This window comes from Paramacrobiotus metropolitanus, unplaced genomic scaffold (assembly GCF_019649055.1).
Source record: "Paramacrobiotus metropolitanus isolate TYO unplaced genomic scaffold, Prichtersi_v1.0 Parri_scaffold0000049, whole genome shotgun sequence".
Classification (NCBI taxonomy): Eukaryota; Metazoa; Tardigrada; class Eutardigrada; order Parachela; family Macrobiotidae; genus Paramacrobiotus; species Paramacrobiotus metropolitanus.
Genome location: NW_026570269.1, coordinates 46,250 through 64,029, shown reverse-complemented (window position 1 = coordinate 64,029; position 17,780 = coordinate 46,250). Strand labels below are relative to the sequence as shown.

At 42.2% G+C, this 17,780-nt stretch overlaps 3 protein-coding genes and 1 long non-coding RNA gene across 6 annotated transcripts; all 4 read left to right on the top strand.

Moving 5' to 3' along the window:
- Nucleotides 1-4,479: 4,479 nt before the first annotated feature.
- Nucleotides 4,480-5,776, top strand: LOC129591860 (uncharacterized). Its single transcript, XM_055487707.1, has 2 exons — nucleotides 4,480-5,484; nucleotides 5,597-5,776. Exons 1-2 carry the CDS (start codon nucleotides 4,480-4,482, stop codon nucleotides 5,774-5,776), a joined length of 1,185 nt encoding a protein of 394 aa, XP_055343682.1.
- Nucleotides 5,777-9,011: 3,235 nt separating this feature from the next.
- LOC129592028 (uncharacterized) lies at nucleotides 9,012-10,196 on the top strand. Its single transcript, XR_008690911.1, has 2 exons — nucleotides 9,012-9,496; nucleotides 9,744-10,196. It is a non-coding gene; the product is annotated as an uncharacterized LOC129592028 (long non-coding RNA).
- A 924-nt stretch (nucleotides 10,197-11,120) lies between these two features.
- Nucleotides 11,121-14,530, top strand: LOC129591951 (uncharacterized). Its single transcript, XM_055487848.1, has 4 exons — nucleotides 11,121-11,969; nucleotides 12,576-12,683; nucleotides 12,753-13,523; nucleotides 13,955-14,530. Exons 1-4 carry the CDS (start codon nucleotides 11,403-11,405, stop codon nucleotides 14,297-14,299), a joined length of 1,791 nt encoding a protein of 596 aa, XP_055343823.1. The 5' UTR covers nucleotides 11,121-11,402; the 3' UTR covers nucleotides 14,300-14,530.
- Nucleotides 14,531-14,812: 282 nt separating this feature from the next.
- On the top strand, nucleotides 14,813-17,690 carry LOC129591967 (uncharacterized). 3 transcript variants are annotated; one of them, XM_055487870.1, is made up of 4 exons: nucleotides 14,813-15,795; nucleotides 16,043-16,213; nucleotides 16,296-16,990; nucleotides 17,111-17,690. In XM_055487870.1, exons 1-4 carry the CDS (start codon nucleotides 15,574-15,576, stop codon nucleotides 17,265-17,267), a joined length of 1,245 nt encoding a protein of 414 aa, XP_055343845.1. In that variant the 5' UTR covers nucleotides 14,813-15,573; the 3' UTR covers nucleotides 17,268-17,690. The 3 variants fall into 3 exon arrangements, with proteins under 3 accessions (XP_055343845.1, XP_055343846.1, XP_055343844.1); XM_055487871.1 differs by having other exon boundaries at nucleotides 14,815-15,795; nucleotides 16,043-16,144; XM_055487869.1 differs by having other exon boundaries at nucleotides 14,817-15,795; nucleotides 16,043-16,144; nucleotides 16,227-16,990.
- The last annotated feature ends 90 nt before the right edge of the window (nucleotides 17,691-17,780 follow it).

The following is a 17,780-nucleotide window of genomic DNA, read 5'->3' as shown; positions in this document are numbered from 1 at the left end:
CGCGAGACCCCGGCCCTGTGCAATTTTCAAAAAAAAAACTCCTCTTAGAGTTTTCATCGAAAAATTTTTCTGAATGCACCATTGGATTCGCCGTGAAATTTTGAACAAAATAGTTGAGACCGATTTTTGAAATTCGCATTTCCCCCAGGCCGTTACTAGGGGCGGTCGCCAATGCGGTCGCTAATGCGGTTGCCAATGCGGTCGCCGGTCTGGGGGAAATGCGAATTTCAAAAATCGGCCTCAACCATTTTGTTCAGAATTTCACGGCGAATCCAATGGTGCAGTCAGAAAAATTTTCCGATGAAAACTCTAGGAGGACTTTTTTTGAAAATTGAAGATTGCACAGAGGTCTCGCGACGGGCCTGGCCGCGCGGTGGCCAATAGGTTAGTATCTATCTGTAATGCAAGTTGATCTACGTAGTGAATAACGTCTGGCATCAAATAGTACTGTATGCGTTGGGTGTGTTTTTGTTTGTTTGCTCTTTCTGTCGTCGCTTACTTCTTTGCTCAGCTAAGTACGTAATTTGTTATTTGAAAACGGAGCACAACGCTTAATAATATGTGTTTGCTACAATCTTTTAGCTGCATCTATTTGAATTTATGACCTCAGGTTGCATTGCAGTTCTGTTAGAGTGCAACCTGAGACCGAAACCGCATCCAGAAGTACTAGTACAAAGTACGATTTTCACCACTGGGAGTTTTGAATGGATTAGCTTAATGATATACGATCATTATGCTTAATGATGCTGAGACCAGCAATGTAAAAATTATTATTACAGATGTGACGTTAATGCTGCAGCATATTGTATCATAGCGCAAAAGGAAAGTCAGCTGCAGATAGGAGTACGTATATACTATCTGTACATGTAACACAGGACAGCTTTTAAGGGATTGCTTTCATGATTTACAAAGATAACCCATGAAAAGCGAAAGTGCTAAAATTAGAAAAAAAGAAATTCGACGCGGACAGTCAGTAATAAAAGAGCACTCCGATTGGCTTACGTATACGCTCATTGTGTTTTGCGTTTAGCGAAATCCGTTCGTCATGATCTTAGACTTGCCAGTAAAATCGTAAACCTAATTTAAGCAAACATATCGGACTATTAAACTGCATGTGTTCGTTTCAAATTTTTCCCAAGCAGCCCTACATATAATCTGATCCGATATTATAAAATTCACTAAATTCACAATAACTTAATTATCAGTTGTCTATGCAGAAGAGTTGTTGGTGCTGTTTACTTGTAAGCAGCTTCCACATTGTCCCTGGCTATCACCAGCTAATTCGGCGAACACCAGCACACAGCTGATCAGAGCTGCTCCAGTCTAAAACCGTTCAGAGAATACAGCAGAAATTCGTGTAATTTCGCATGTATAAGTGGATAAAAATAGATCTTTCAAATTAAAAAATTTCACGTCATAGTACTGACTCCGGAACTAAAATTAATGATAACTTCTCCATAATCTAAAAAGAATGAATGGAGAAGCAAAACCGTTTTGGAACAAGTACCTGGAAAGCAGTTTCGCGCGTTACCACAATGCCGCCTATTGTGAAGTACGGCGGACGCTGTTGTTCCCGCTGCAGACAAAACTTGATCCAGTCGGTTTGTGAAAAATTATTTCTGCCTTCAACTTGAAGGCACGCTTCCACCGCTTCCGTCAATTTGTCACCCTAAGCGGCGAACCAAAATGATATTACTGTACGTACCGCCAATTTATAGCCGTTAAATTAATATAAGCAATCTGCGTATACCTGTTCACTGGAGTAAACGCAAGTAATGCCCAGGATAGTCAGAAAAACAGTGTATGTGATTATTACTAACGAAGGCTCTTTATCAGAAATACGACCAAAATTGAAGTATTCGCTCAGATCGAACGCCGAGCTGACGATGCAGCCGAATGCAGCACACACTCGAATAATCAGTATGACGGAAAAACATTCGTTCAAATCCCTTACAATGCCAGCAAATTCCACTTGCCGCATATATTCTTCACGATGCAGATATCCGTCGGTTTGCAACTGAAAGCGAAAGTTTACTGCGAAACGACGCGAGAGTTCACTGGTTATTAGCGCGATAAAAAAAATCAAGCCCGGTAAAAGGTGTCTTCCAATGAGTGCTATGCGGAGGACGCAGTAATACACACGCACAATGATCTCAATATTGTACTTTTGTGACAGAATGGGAAAGACCTCTTTGTAATACGTGAGATCATCTGCAAACCGCTGACCAGTGTCGCCGTGGTATATGGAATAAGTGTCACCAGAAAGCACGACCGAAAGATATATGACAGTGCTTGCGATGGTTACAAAACGATCTTTTCGGCTCATCGATGCTGCATATAATGTGTCAAGTTTTCGCAGCAGTTCCACAATTCGTCGGCTGAATATCCACATCAGTAACATACATGGTATGTCAGAAATACACATCAACGTATCGAAAAATCGCAGAACGATCAATGTGAACTTGTTGGACGATATTGAATCGTAGTTCGCGTACATATAATACAGTTCCATTGTTTCGTAAGCGAAGAGGGCGCTTGCTGAACCAATGACCAAGCCATAGACGCACATTGCAAGCTGTAGACATTTAAAGCGGATTGGATGGGTCTTTATTGGAAACAAAAAACAACCGAAGGCTTGCAAAAGCAATGTCCACAGTTTTGTGATTTTCCATATGAAACCACCGGTGTCTGCAGCACCGGTTAAAGGTTGTGACTTAACAGCAGCCTGATCATGGTCGTTGTTTGACGATTTGGAAGCCCTTAGATTTTGGCCTGGCATCTCAAAAACCAAGATTCACAAGAACTGGTGCGTTACTGAAATATTATATCGTCCGAAGTCGTTTTTTAGACTTTGTCTCACGTCTGTCTTTGTTCCTTAATTGGCTAGCGCTTGTATGTTTGCAATGTTTAACTGCATATGTGTTAGTTGCACGTAGATGCAAAGTTTTGACACCAGTGTTCTTGAGTTTCTGACAAGAGTGGATACGAGTTACAGTTATTTCCGTTCATGGACGCTGTTTCTACAAACAGTTGTCAAAATACCTATTTTATAAATTGGTGGCTTGTCAAATATTAGGGCCTCCTGAATTCTACAGCTATAGAATTCTGACTGCTGTGTGACACAGCTGCTGACTGCTGTGTGACGCCTTAAAGGCAAAAGCGCTAAGTATATAACTTGACCTTTTCTGTAATTCTTTAAAAGCAATGGAAGAATTGGTAAACCAGTGGAGGATACACTCAAAAACATAGGCGTGTCTGAGTGTCTCCATGGGGTCATTGTTCAGTGCCCGAAACTCGAGCCATGAGGCACGGGCCGGGGGCCCGGGAGACTGCGTCAGCCACAGTGTCATTGTAAGCCATTAAACATTATGGTTGAAGCCTTGGTTCGAAGTTCTTGCAACTTCAGCTGATGTTTTACAAAACAAGTTCGAGATTATCTCCATCGAATGCAATAACGGCGCAGCATGTTGTACCAGTGAACAATTCTGTGGAAGGTCACGAAAGCAAGATGGTATGTAGGTAGGTATCGTACTGCTTCAAAGATATTTTACACGCTTTTGACACACTGTAGGTACTCACACAAAATAGTCAGCAACAAACTTTGGAAAGCGGACGACTACACTATCAATATATAACTGACCTTTGTAGTGGCAGATTTTATGAATTATTTGGCGGCCATAGGAACCGGATAATGGTTTTGCTGACGCCCACGGCTTTTTGTATTTTCAAAATCTGTTCTTCTGCGCACGCTGCCGCACACTTAAAAAAGCACATGCTTTCAACTGTTTTAATCAGCTTGCATGAAGGCAGCGTAACTGCGGATGTTGCTACTGTATTTTTTATTACAAAGATTACAAAGGTTTTTATTTTCTGTTACAAAGTTGGCCTTTTCCCGGCTTAGCTTAGTTTACTATTTTTGACCTTTTCCCGGCTTGTTAATCAAAATCAGTTTGTTTTGATGACCCTAAACCCCTTTGCAAACTAAGCTTTACAGCCGATGCTTGCTTATCGAAAACAAAAATTTAAGCAAAAAGTGTCACATGAAATGCTCTGACGTACGGATCGAGTATGTTTGGTTGGCCGCGGGCCCGCGACAGCATACATCACAGGATCAGGTAACCATGGCTTATACTCCCATGACCAGCTGGACAAACTCTTGGTTGGTACTCGTACAGTACATGTATGTGTGTACAATGATCGGGTACCACCTTGTACAAACACCAAAAGAAACACAATTCGGTCTATAAAAAACTGCTTGTAAATTGTTCAGCATACTTCAAAGGACTTACTAAGGACTGCGTCACTTCTTATAAGCTGACACAAGTTTAATAAGGCACCATTCGAGAGAGTCCCAGCTAATACGATTAATTTACTTCGGGCATCTTAATTTTTTATTACACCAAAGGTCAGTCCACCGATAAAATTTTGGCTTTCCGACCTTTGCTACCACAACAACAACCTTTTTCTTGAAAACACACTATGTCTTCAAAGAAGGGCATTATTCATGTGGACGACAGCAGTTGTGATGGCATAAATAAGCATTCTTCAGCAGAAATCTGGTTGAAACTCGACCTTAAATTCATATGGAAGGCCACCAGATTCTGGATTATACTGCTGCAGTTTCTCGGCTGTTATATGTACCCTGCTGATAATCGTCTTATACGCTGGGTTTTACGTTGTTTGATGAACGTTTACGTATTGCTGATAACCTTGGCTAATAGTTTCTATGCTTTCGAGAGATTGTACGAAGAAGAAACTTTCATCTCAGCTAACAAGTTTACTCTAACAGTTCTGCGCGCTATCGATACATTAACGCGAATCTCTGATATACCTTGCATTTTTCTGGTGTGGTATCATAGCCGTCGATTCATCGAACTGGCAAAAAAGCTTGATGCTCTGTATGGAACGTTAACATGTCGAAAAGATGCCGTATTCATTGCTTTCGTAATTACCTACATTATTGCTGTATTTTGCAATGATTGTTATTCCATGTACAATGTCGATTCTGGCCAACAATTTGCGGACGATATTCTCTATTATAAAGTTACATTTTTTCCGCACTTATCGACAAATTGTGTTGAGTATATATTGCGCTTCTACTATGCCTTTTTCCGTATTTCTATTGTAGCACGTCACGTGCTGGCAGGGTTGATGCTGTTTCTCATATTGGTGACTAGCGAATTATGTGGCCGAGCAGCAAGTAATTTTCGTTGTCAACTGGTGCAAAATGGCTTCGTGCCGGTGGAGGAATACCTGCGCCATGTTCAACTGGCTACCGTCATTAGAGACTTAGACCGCTGTTTTTCCGCTGTACTGGGTATCAAAATCTCCGCAGCATTAGGCTTCACAGTTAGCGCTTCGTTCGATATCAGTGCATCATTTGGTGGTGGTCAGCTGAATAACAGAAACTCGGGAATGATTCTGATGTGGCACGTTCTGTTCCTGATTGCCATGACCTCCTTATGCGCTCACTCCAGCGAACAGGTAAATATTGTATAATTAAGCTTCGTAGCAGATTGTTGAATCAAATGTTCATCATAGTCGGAATAAACTGCTGTAATTAACCGATGTTCGAAGTTTCTGCTACATAATATAGGGCCAGAAAATGATGCAAGCTGTCGATGTGTCCCTGCAAATTGAAAGCAGTATCGACTTCAAACGGGAGGATTGGGTTGCTGTTTGCTTTCAGCGAGGTGAAAAAAATCCACCTTGTTTCACGATTGCCGGCGTAGTTGTCACCCGTGAAAATGCTTTCCAGGTGGGGAATCGGTTATAACTAATTACACAGTAGAGTATCTACATGTTTAACGAGCAAGTACTATTGTATGATGCCCTTTAATTTCTCGGAAATACGTCACTTTCAGTTTTTACTGAACCGACTCTTTCATATGCAGTGCAACAGTACGACTGACCTCGTTACACAAATGAACACAAAATACTTTAATCTAACGATGCTTTAATCTCAAAAATACTGTGGAAAAATGATGCATTTGACATTTTTTGTGTTTTAAAGATATTGCTACTACATATATATAGTTGGCATTTCTGATTATGACGACTTTGCGCTAATTGTGTCTTTTTTTACCGTAGGCAGGGGCAGCGGTAATCAGTTGTGTACTGGTTTTCGCTGAGTTGGCTGATAACAATGGTACTGCTAGATGCGGACGAGACCAACTGCAACTAAATAACACCGAAATTTCCGTTAAATAAGAAAACTGCTTGCGCCAACGTTAACTGGTGGGCTTAGCAGTGCGTTTTAAAATCTTGCGTTAGCGCCCATGGAAAAGAACTGTCGTTTCGACATATACTGAATCAAGAGTGCAAAAGAACCTAAATCGCCACCATCAACAAGTTTGCTTTCCCACGAAAAATTAAACGCTTCCGAGTAACCTTTAGAGATTGCTTTGGCTACTGCTGCTGGAAAACTAAAAGACGGTTGACGTGTTTTTCTAGATCTTTCCCGTGAAAGGTTACGATTTGTTTTGTTGCCACTCCCAATGATCCCATGTTTCACCACCGAATTGACAAAATGAGGACTGTAATGCGTACTGCACTTCAAACGTTTGAAACCAGCAATTTCATCGTTTTCGGTTTTTTGTTTGGTTTACCGCTGTACCACTTTTCTGCTAACTGATTCAGATACACGCTTGCGACAGTATTTGTACTACCATTAACAGTCCAGATGATCCACTGCATAACGCTATACTCCATATCTGTACATTCCCATACTCCCTGTATATAATCCATACTCCAGGTTGGACCAGATACAATGACCGCTAGCCGTTCCGTGGCATTTGACTTCAACACTTTCAAACGATTCCAAACAAGGCACAGGTAACGCAGAGTTACTCACTCCTTTCTGGTGACGCCGAATCAAAACTTAAGACCAACAGAAATCATAGGCTAGGTCGTCCCCAACGGGGCATGGCCTCGAAATTCACGGGATATCATCTAGTCATAAGGTCACACAAAACAACAGCCAGAGAAGATTTTGACAAGAGGGAAGCGAAAGCGGCGCCCAGTGAGCACGAGATCACTCACAGCGAGTTGAATCGGGATCGATCTGGATAGTACCACTATGATAGCAGGCGTCTTTTTGATAGCGATAAAACGAAGTAATGCCACCCACAGCGCTGCAGTATTGAATTACAATGAGATATGCAAGACACTTTTTGCTTCGATTCGGATGTTTACAGATGAGAGCTTATTGTCAGTTTAAACAAATAAACACGCCTATACTTCATACTAACATTTCTTATATTTGCTTCTAGAATAACACCACGCCGGGTACGGCTAAGAATTTGCATTGCACCACGCTTTGATAGTTTTGTTAAGTTCTGATTGACTACTTTGCTGCACATGCACACCTGGTATGTATATTAAAAACAGCGGAGCCCCTCCCTGCATTTGATCCAAAAGCTTTAAAGGAAAGATCCGAAGGCCTTTCCTTTAAAGTCTTCAGTTTGCAAAAACGGAGAAGCACAATCTTTTATTTACAATTTTCTCGACCAAAGCACGGCAGATTGCAGTGCGCATGCGAGATAACGCTTGTGGTGAGACTTATACGGTTTGACCTTTATTCGCTGTTATTTCCGGTATGCCTGTGATTAAAGGTCTAAATACGCATAAGCATGATATCAGTTTTCCTAAAGACCAGCCAAAGATGTATACCGCAACTACCACGCATGGTTTCACGTGGAAGATCATGCAGATATTGATGATACTTTTACAAATCTGTGGCTACGTTTGTTATCCCATCAAGCGTCCCAAACAATGGGCTACTGTTCTGCGCTGTTGGATGTACCTCTACGTTTTGCTGATCGTCGTAGCCAATTGGCATTTCCTACGCCTACGATTCCATCCAATCGAGCGCCAATTCCTTTTCGAATCGGTTTACGCTAGCCGTTTTAGACGTCATGCATTTCGCTGTTATCATTTCAGATTTACCGTGCATCTGCCTGTTGTGGTCGTATAGTCAAAAAATCGCTGAAATATCTAAAAAGCTGGATACTGTATATGGCTACTTGCTTACATGGAAAGACAGGCTTTCTTTGATAACCGGCAAAATAGTATATTTTCTGTCAGTCTTCGCAGAAAATTGCTACTACATTTACTATTTCGACAGCGGTAGACAACTGGAGAACGATATGGATTATCATCAAAAGCGTTACCCTCTAAATCTTTCTAAAGGTCAGCTGGAAGGAGGTGTTCGCTTGTTTAACATCGTTATCCGTCTCACGATTGTTGGCAGATCGATCATTTTTGGTTTAATTATTTTTACCGCAGTGCTGACCAGTTTGCTGCTTCGGCGTTTTAGAATCGGTTTGCGAAATAAATTAGTCAAGAATGGTTGCCTGCAAGCGGAAGAGTACATGGACCATGCGCAGCTAACGAAAATTGTAGCCGACTTGAACAAATGTTTTGCAATAATCGCCGGTATCCGATTTTGTTCAGCGCTAGCGTACACAGTGAACTACGCATTTGAGATAAGTTCTTCGTATGCAGCATGCCAGCCACGGGATCCTCGTAGTGTTATGATTTTGATTGAATAGGTTATTTTTCTGGTTATTCTGACGTCGGCATGCGTTTACTCAACAGAACAGGTACCATTCTATACGATGAAATAAACTTGCGTTGAATAATTATAATCACACATAAATCAAAACTTAGCAAATTAAGATGTTAAATTTACCACAATGTTTTTTGCCGCTATGTTCTATATTGAACAGTTTTCAAAGCTACACCATAGTGATGGTGATTTGATAGTTTAAGAAATATAGTACGTAAATACAGCGTTTTTTGGTCGTTTTATTTGCAGAGCCAAAAATTGGCAAAAAAAGTACGTACATTTTAAGCGAATAAATTTAGAATACAAATTTGATATTCAAATACACATAACGAATGCATGCAATCATTTGTAGGACTAATCGTAACTAGGAGTACGTTTCACTTACCGTGAGAATTCTGCATAGTATGCGTATGACTCATGGTGTTCGGTTTATGTTACAGTTTCACGTATGCAGTACTCTGGTTGTAGTAAAAAATTGTAATGTATTTTAACAATTTAGTTTCTAATTACCCTGAACTTTAGAGTCCAGACGGTAAATAGCATCTTTGCTCGATAAATAACATCTGTGATAATAATCAGCGCAAATTGTTCGCTGTTGAAAAAGGTGTTTCATGTAGCAGACCATTAAATTATTACTTTCTGTATATTCACTGGCAAATTGGCAATACAATTTGTCTGCGTGCCGGAAACGCTTGCATTTTCTGCAGGTAAAAATACCTGACTCTGTGGACATCGTGCCTGGCTAGTACATGCAGAGTACCGTAACTGTAGTCTGTAGATATTAAAAATTTGTGACGTTGGATTAGCAATCATAATTCTGCGACAGGCGTTACTGTTCCGAAATGAAGTTACGCATTATGTTTCTCATTTTCGCTTCATTATGGTGTTTCTCGATGGGAGCTCCAACCGCGATCCCGGACAATGCAGGTAGATTATGAACGTTGCCCCGGTGTTAAGGAGTATTAACAAACCAAAAGCTAATGTAAACAACATTATTGTGTCTCTCCTCTGCCGGTACATTATATAGTATTGAGAACAGAAGCATTCAGATAATAATCTCGAATGTTGTGTGCTTCTTACTTGTTAATCCGGCATTACATTTCTGATGCAATATTATTGTAGCAGACTTAAAGTGTAAGTATCAGTTGTGTTAGCCTAATAAATAATAATGCAGGTGATGATGGGTCAGTCCCGGAATCAGCGACAACCGCGTACCAGCAGCACGGCGGGACGGAGAACTGTGTTCAACATTTGTTCAGCACTTCACCCGGTTATCCGTCCCACTTCGAAGCCGCAAGTTCTTTTGGCAATAATCCAGGTTTTTAACAGCGATCCTGGAAGATCGATGATGCCCGATACTGAACGAATGCCATATAAAACTGTTCACAGTTAAAATAAATCTGTTTTCTTGTACTTATGTACTTGTTAACAGGCCTGTTAATAAGTAATGTATGCTTGAATTGTACTAGTATGGCAAAAAAATACCGTGCAAGGAGAAGCCCATAACCGCCATGGGAATAGGATTATGAATTCCGATGCATAAGATTTTGTGTGTTTCATATAAGTGTAGAATCTAAGTGTAGAATCTATGTTTCATATAAGTATCGAATGGGTAATAAGTTGATAACTAAGACCGTCGCCCAAAAACCAGAGTCAAATCGAGAAAAATTTTATAAGCTTACGGGAATTACATTTTACTGCAAAATGCCGAGGCACATATAAGAAATTAGTAACTACGCGAAGAATAAAACGAAGTATATACGCAGAAGAATAAAATGTGTTATCTTATATTTATATATGTTTCAACGCACCACTGCCATCCACGAAACTGAAACCACTAACATTTCACATATATGCGTAATAAAAAATGAACTCCACTTTCAAATCTCGATACAGGTATTGATTTATGCATACATCTTTATTTTCTAATTTCTACTGTACAGTATTAAAAATTTCCAAAACATTTAAAAATATTTCCAAAACTGACCCGGCGCAGCAGGGCCAACACCACTATTATTATTAGCATTCTATGTTTTTCAATATTCGAAGATTTTCCCACTTTTAATTCTTTAATCCTAATTCCATACTGGAAGTACCGCAAACCCAACTCGTCGCGGCTAGCGCTACCGATACTGCACAATACGTGTTAGCTTGTGGCTTGTGCCTTGTACAAACATATAATTAACATGAAGTTAGGAACTTATACCAAATATAAATAATGTATAGATATTGTATGTTCTTGTACATTCACGGCAAGCAGATCATGCATGTTTGGGTGAAATTTAAATAAAAGTAAATTCAGCAACAAACCAGAACAATGATTTGTTAACAAATATTTATTTAGGTGACACTCTGTTTTACATAAATTAAATAAGATAGCTTGTGCGGTTTTGGAATGGGTTCTGTAAAAATAGAACGCGGTGACAAAGCAAGTGACAAACTCAGCGGGGTGTGCGTCAATGCGACCAATGGTATGACGTCAGTTCGAGATTCGGAGATTTTTTTAGCAAGTCACAAACAACCGTATTCTACAGACATTAGTGAACTGTCAGTAGTCGACGGTACAGTACTGTACATACAGTTTGTTTTGGGAAATTCTTTTCACTTGTTAATTACTTAGTAAAAACTACGTAATTTGTATGGTTTCAGTTGTTTGGTGTCTTTGCGATTTGTCTTTTATTTTTATCTTGCGTGAGTATGTATTCTTCGTCTCTCTCAGTCTTTGGACTGGAAGTCGACATGTATCGCTGGTAAACAGTACGTGATAGTTCTTCCTAACCAACGACTGGCAACAAGTGAAATCGTTCACTTTAATCCGTTAATCGTGCTGGTGATGTTCGACTCGGACGTCTGGCGCTGGGGCGCCGTGGACGTGAAGGGAAGCGACGGACTGATCCGTCGCGGCATGATTCGCGACCTCGATCCCTACTGGGGGATGACCGTGGATTTCGATTATCCCGACCACCACGCTGACGTTGTGCCGTTCAGTCGCTGCGTTACACTGGCCAGTACGGGCACCTACACCGCGGGAGACGCCGTGGAAGTGCTGCTGCGACACTCTCCGCAGCAGCCCTGGTGCTGGCATGCCGCCACACTCCTGGCGGGATCGTGGAACACGTACGCCTTTGTGGAGGTGAAACAGGGAGAGGAGACGCTGCGGGAGGTGCTGGCGCTGGAGCGCGTGCGGGCGGTAGCGCCTCGCGTTCCTCTGCGCTGGAAAGATAAATTCCACAAGTATGAAGTGGACCTGCCGAAGAACTCGGGATTGTTGGCTGTTACGAAGGAAGATGGATTCTGGCAGAGGTGGAACGACGTGACGGGAACCAGGGGTGTGAAAATCGATGGGGAGAAGCTGGTGTATATTTCTGCGGCGAGAAGAGCCATGACCAAGCTAGAGTGTGTAAGTAATAATTTTATGGTATCCAAGCAGCGGTTGATAACTGCATGCTCCACGCACAGCTCTCAAAATTTCATTTGTTCGAAGTTGATTCCTCTCTTGCTGTCAGTTGTTCCAAATCGTTTTACTCTTAAAACTAGTAGACAAATCTTGCACCATTGACGAGGAAGATTTCCCGCTGACGATTTGTGATCAGATAGGTTCTTTCTTAATAATTGCCGAAAACAGGATAAAGACTTACGGTTGTGAATTCTGTATAAAGACTTGCAATTCTGTCTCGTGCTTACTGCTTACAATTAGTTATGCACTCCTAGCATTGAACATCTATTTAACGGCTACATGCAATTTTTCCTTACTGTCACCCGTGCTGCTGTAATTAAATACGAAAAGAGTTTCGCTGAAGCTTATTAAATCTGGAAATACCAAAAGCCTGTCATGAAAAAAGCAGAGGCAGATTAATTACTTCAGTTTTATTTGGTGACTTATTTCTTAGTGTACGCATGTACATGATAATATTTTATGATCAGCTAAGCTGATAGATGAGCCTTGCAGTATCTATTTTGTTGTGAGTAAAAAATAAAAAAATAATACAGTGATACTTTTCTGTAGACACAAGAGCTCCACCGCTTGACAAATCCACCAGCCGGTCGAGGAATGAAACGGACCGCGAACGATGAAAACATTCCTAGCCCCAACACATTACGCCAATTCACACTGGTAAAAATGGATTTAACACGAACGTGCTCTACTAGCTGTGAAAATGTTGAGCGAAACCTGTTGTTGCAGGGTGACTTTTGGCCTTCTTTCAAAGCCTTGGATGCACCTCCGCCCTGCATTAATACTGATTTACCCCCGGAAATGTTATCCAGGATCTTCTCTTTCCTCGACATGGACGAGCAGATAAAATCTCGCCGGGTGTGTCACACCTGGAACACCATGTTGAATTCCAGCCCGATCTCCCTGCGCGCTCAAATTGATGTGACCAACTGTACGGACCGGATGCTTGCTACCATCCTGCACAAAACCGTTACGGAATCCACTAAGATTTTGGTTCTAACTGGGCGCTTCGAAGGATATGATAAGTTTTCCCAGAAGGCCCATGCTCCTTTTCGCACTGCTATGGATATGCTGAAAGCGAAGCAAATCAAACTGTCCTGCATTGTGATTTCCGGGCGAGCGGTCTGGGCGGACGATCTGTTGGATTATTCCGACCGGCAGACGCTGAAATTTCGTACTGGCTGGCGCGATGTGTGTGAGAAGCTTGTGCTGGAGAAGGTGGGAATTCACGCGCTGTGCGAGGCCCAGGATCGTTGTAATGCGGGGTACGGATTGGATCGAGACGCAGACTGGGAGCGCTATGGTACGCAGTCAGAGGAGGGCGTGATGGTCAGTCGCGCCACTGTGCGTATGGATGGACGACACGAGCTGGGGACGTTGCTGGACCTTTTAGAAGAATCGAGTAAGGAGGTGGAAAATACCGAAAGGGCGCTGGTCGAAAAGAAGCTGCATGCGGATTATGGGAAATGCAACCAGAAGAAACGCGAACACCTGCTCAGTGTATGTGAAACGAACCAGAAGTGTGTTGCTCATGTAATTTTGGGCATTGCCTAATTACCCGTGGGCTCATCGATGTGTTATATGCTTATAATTTTTTGTTTACCCTTGAACGTCTGTATTGTTTTCTTCAAAATCTTGCTTTGGTGTAGTGACACAATATGTCCCCAAAACGAAATTTTGACCAAAAACTTGAGCAAACTATAATGTAATGAGTCAGATTGAGCACCTAAGCAGCGAACGTTTTTTTGATATCATTAAAAAACGTTTTATGTTCGGAGATTAATTCGGAGCTTAATCTGATTAATTACATTGTAATTGCTCGGCTTTTTTTGGTACGCATACGCATAAGTTTTTTGTGATACATTTTGTCGGTTTAGAGAGTTTCCAGTTTCGGTTTCCCGTTTAATTTCTGAAATGAAAATCTATTACAGGTGCTAAAGAAATGGCAGATTGGGGATGCACGTTTCCGACCTGACGTGACATGGTCCCAGTTGGATTTTCGTGCACTGGATGTGTCGTCCTTGCGAAAATTGACAGTGGCAGCGCTCCTGTACCGTACTTACATTCCCGCTGACGACGAGGAAGATGAAAGCGGTCCGGACGGTATTCACATTCCGTGGCAGGATCGTTACAGAGTGATGTGTGGCTTGGAGTATGACGATGACGCGCACTGGGATGCGGACGAGATAGAAGCAGACAGCGATGACTCAGGTGGAATGCCGGGATGGTGGGATGACGGATGGGATCCGCGGATGATGCATATGAATCATCAGTAGGCGATAAGAACGGAAACAAAAGCTGAAACTCAAAGATAATTTTTGTTCTTTTGTTTGTTTTCTAGTCTGTTGACATTGTTGTATAAAGCATAGAAGATGATGTTCTTATGTTTTTGCGTTTTCTGACAATTCGGTAACATGGTTTTTTGTTAATAACTTATTATTGTACAGTCTACCGAATTTTTCAGGACCGGTTGGTCGTGATACTGAAATAAGCTTCGCAACTTTTAATATCCCGATGAAACGCAACTGTACTGCATTTTTCGCATAACGAAACGAGACTCGTGCTGAGAATGCTGTATGATATTTTAAACATAACATCACTGTCATATCGTTCGTACTATACGTCGTTATCTTTTGTGTAGGACGACAACAATTCACAACCCATTAATCCATTGCTGTATCGGTTTCGAACTTTCGAGCTCTCTATGTTTTGTTGATGATTAGGATGATCATTTCATGGACGATTGCATTAAGTTACCTCACCCATTTGCACTGCTTCCACATCGCTACGTAAGTACAGTACAGTATTGTACTGTAATTATTAACTATTACAGCGTAATAGGCTAATAGCACGGTGGTAGTAGGAATATCTGCATCTCAAAATTTATGCGTTGTTAATGCTTGTTATCTAGCCCATATTTTGTATCAGGTTTTCCAATACCGTTGCTGTATTGCTTACTATGCTGGCGTTTATCGTCGATTAAATAAGCCGATTAAACAGCTCACGCTGAGGTGCGCTGAACGCTGAATCACGGTAACATTGTATTCAAACCTAAAACAATTTGTTGGATAACGTTGACGCCAACTTACGTGCGCTTCCATTGCGGCGGTACACAAAATTACTGTTCATCAGCCATTTGTGCACAAGTCCGGAGAAACGCTCTTTGCATCCTAAATTCGCGGCTTGCTAATGTTTGAAAGACATGTTCAGCGTACCGATGCCGTGGATGTCCGTGACGACAACGGTACCGTCCGCCGTGGAGTGATTCGTGACTGCGATGATTCCGGCAAACCCATCATCGATTTCGACTATCCCGGTCACCATTGTGAACTAATTCCGCCGGAGCGATGCGTGTTCCGTAAAGAGCAGAGGAAAAAAAGGAGACTGGCTAGGACAGCACGAGGTAGAGACGCTCTTCCGCCGTTCTGCTGACCAGCCATGGCGTTGGTATCCGTCGACGGTCCTGTCGGGAACCTATGTCCACAAATACCGCTTCGTCGAGCTACTCATCGATGGAGACGCAGACCAGTATGTGGTGGCACAAAAACGCATGCGAACAGCTAATTTGCCGATGGAACCCGAAAAGCGAAAGCTGCAAAAATTTTCTTCACCATTACCGAACGATCCCGATTTGTTGGCCATTGTTAACGGGAAAGCTCTTTTCGAAGTCTGGAACGCTAAAACTCGTACTATTGCAGTTGGAGTTGAAGGCAACACCCTGGTTTATCTGGCGTTTGCAGTGCAGCCGAAAGCCATGAGACGTGAAACTTTTGTAGGTTCTGACATTGTGAATTTGTTACTGCGACATTCATGTACAGACTGCGTGCCGAGCATCATTTAAACCAATCTACACAAAGCGTTGACGAAGATGAAAGCTTTTCTTAATTTTCTGCAAAATACTCTGGTCAGTTTTTCATTCAGTCTTTTCTGTTATATTTCTGCGAACAGGGTTAACCACCATTTACCAGTACACGGCTAATTCGATGAATAATGGCTGATGAACTTGGCAATCTTTCTAGCTTAAACACCTTACCGATGTCAGGAAAATTCTGGAAAACGGGAGATCTAGTACCGAAGGAAAAGACGAGCAAAATGACCTTTCATCAGTTGCTACCAAGCCGGTACGAATAAACAATGGCGTCGGTCTAGTAAAACAGCGCGCTGTACTTTGGCTTCTGAATTCACAACGCGTGCGTATTTCAGGCGATGAGTATTAACACCTATCTGTATCCAGAAATTCTAATGCGAATATTTTCATTTCTGGAACTGAAGGATCAAATCAACTCCCGCCAAGTATGTGCAAGCTGGAATGCCATTTTGAAGTCCAGACCAGTGCTGTCCCAAGTGCAGATCGACCTGCGCGATGGGCGTGCCCAAGAATTAGTTGCGGCAATGGAGAAGCTGATCTCCGCCAGCACCAAAACGCTGGTTATGCGCCGTGCAGGGTTTACCCGCGCTGGTTTTAGCGGGCCCTTCTCCCATCTGCCGTGCCGGGTGGTGATGACACTGCTTAAAGCACGAAAGATCAAACTCCCAACGGTCATTGTGGCGGACCTTAACGATCTTAGATTTTTCCATCCGACCGCTCTTCGGTTTGGATGGGAGGAGATCTGCGACAGACTGGTAATGGAAAACATCACGCTGAGCCTGTCATTTGAAACGAGGAACTATCGGGATGAAGGTGACCTTTTGAGGCCGGAGACGGGAACGCACTGCGTATGGGAAACGCGCGCTAAAGATGTTTGTATTAAACTCCGTGTGGATCACGCTGTCGTTGCGATGAAAGCCGAGTGTCGAATGGAAACGGTCCTGCAATGGCTGGAAGAGGCTGAAAAAATCCCGGCTGCTAAAACGACGATCGAGGATCGTGGTGCACCGTTAGTGAGGACCAGCAAAAGTCCATACAGAGGGCACTGCAGATGGATCATGGGGAACATAACCGGACAGTGCGTTACGGTGTGGTGGAAGTATGTGGTCGGTTTTGGAATTAGGTTCACTTAGATTCATTGTGCTTATAGTTGTTACAATGGATGATTCTGCGGGTTTTTATCGCGAGCGTATCTGTATAATTAAGGATTGTTTTGCAGATACTTAACAACTGGGAAGTGGGAAATTCAGGATGCCGTGCTCGTTTGCATGCCGATGATAATTATAGATTTTGCGACACTGGATCTGCAGTCGCTGAACAAGTTAACCATCTACGCGCTATTCCATTTTTTTGGTGCCGAAATAAATACCTGGTAGATTATGTAATGACCCTTTCACCGTTCACGTACGCAAACAGCCAACCGAAAGGATCGGAAAACTCATTTTGGACAGGATCCCCGAAAATCGATTTACAAAACAGCTTCGCGTCTGCTTGTTCGTGTTTACTTGCACGGTACTAAAGCTTTTGCCAAAGATCTTCAACGAACGGTGATAATCGAAGCAGCAACAAATAAGTACTCTCGCCAGTTCCTAAACTAAACGCACTGCCATCATAAGATGGGCAGAACCGGCAGATTACAGTAGATATTTTATACCCGGTCTTATCAACTTTGATTTGGAAAACACTGCGGTCGTTGACTGTATTCGCTTTTTTTGGATGTTTACGGCAGTCAGTCGAAAGAATGCAATGACAGTTTGTACTCGTACTATCTTTTTGAGTGGTTCTTTGCTGCACAAATACCGAACGTCATTAAATATTTTATTGAATTCACTACCACTTTCACCGGCTCTGATTTGGCCCCCGCTTTGCGTTTGATAGAGTTTGATAGC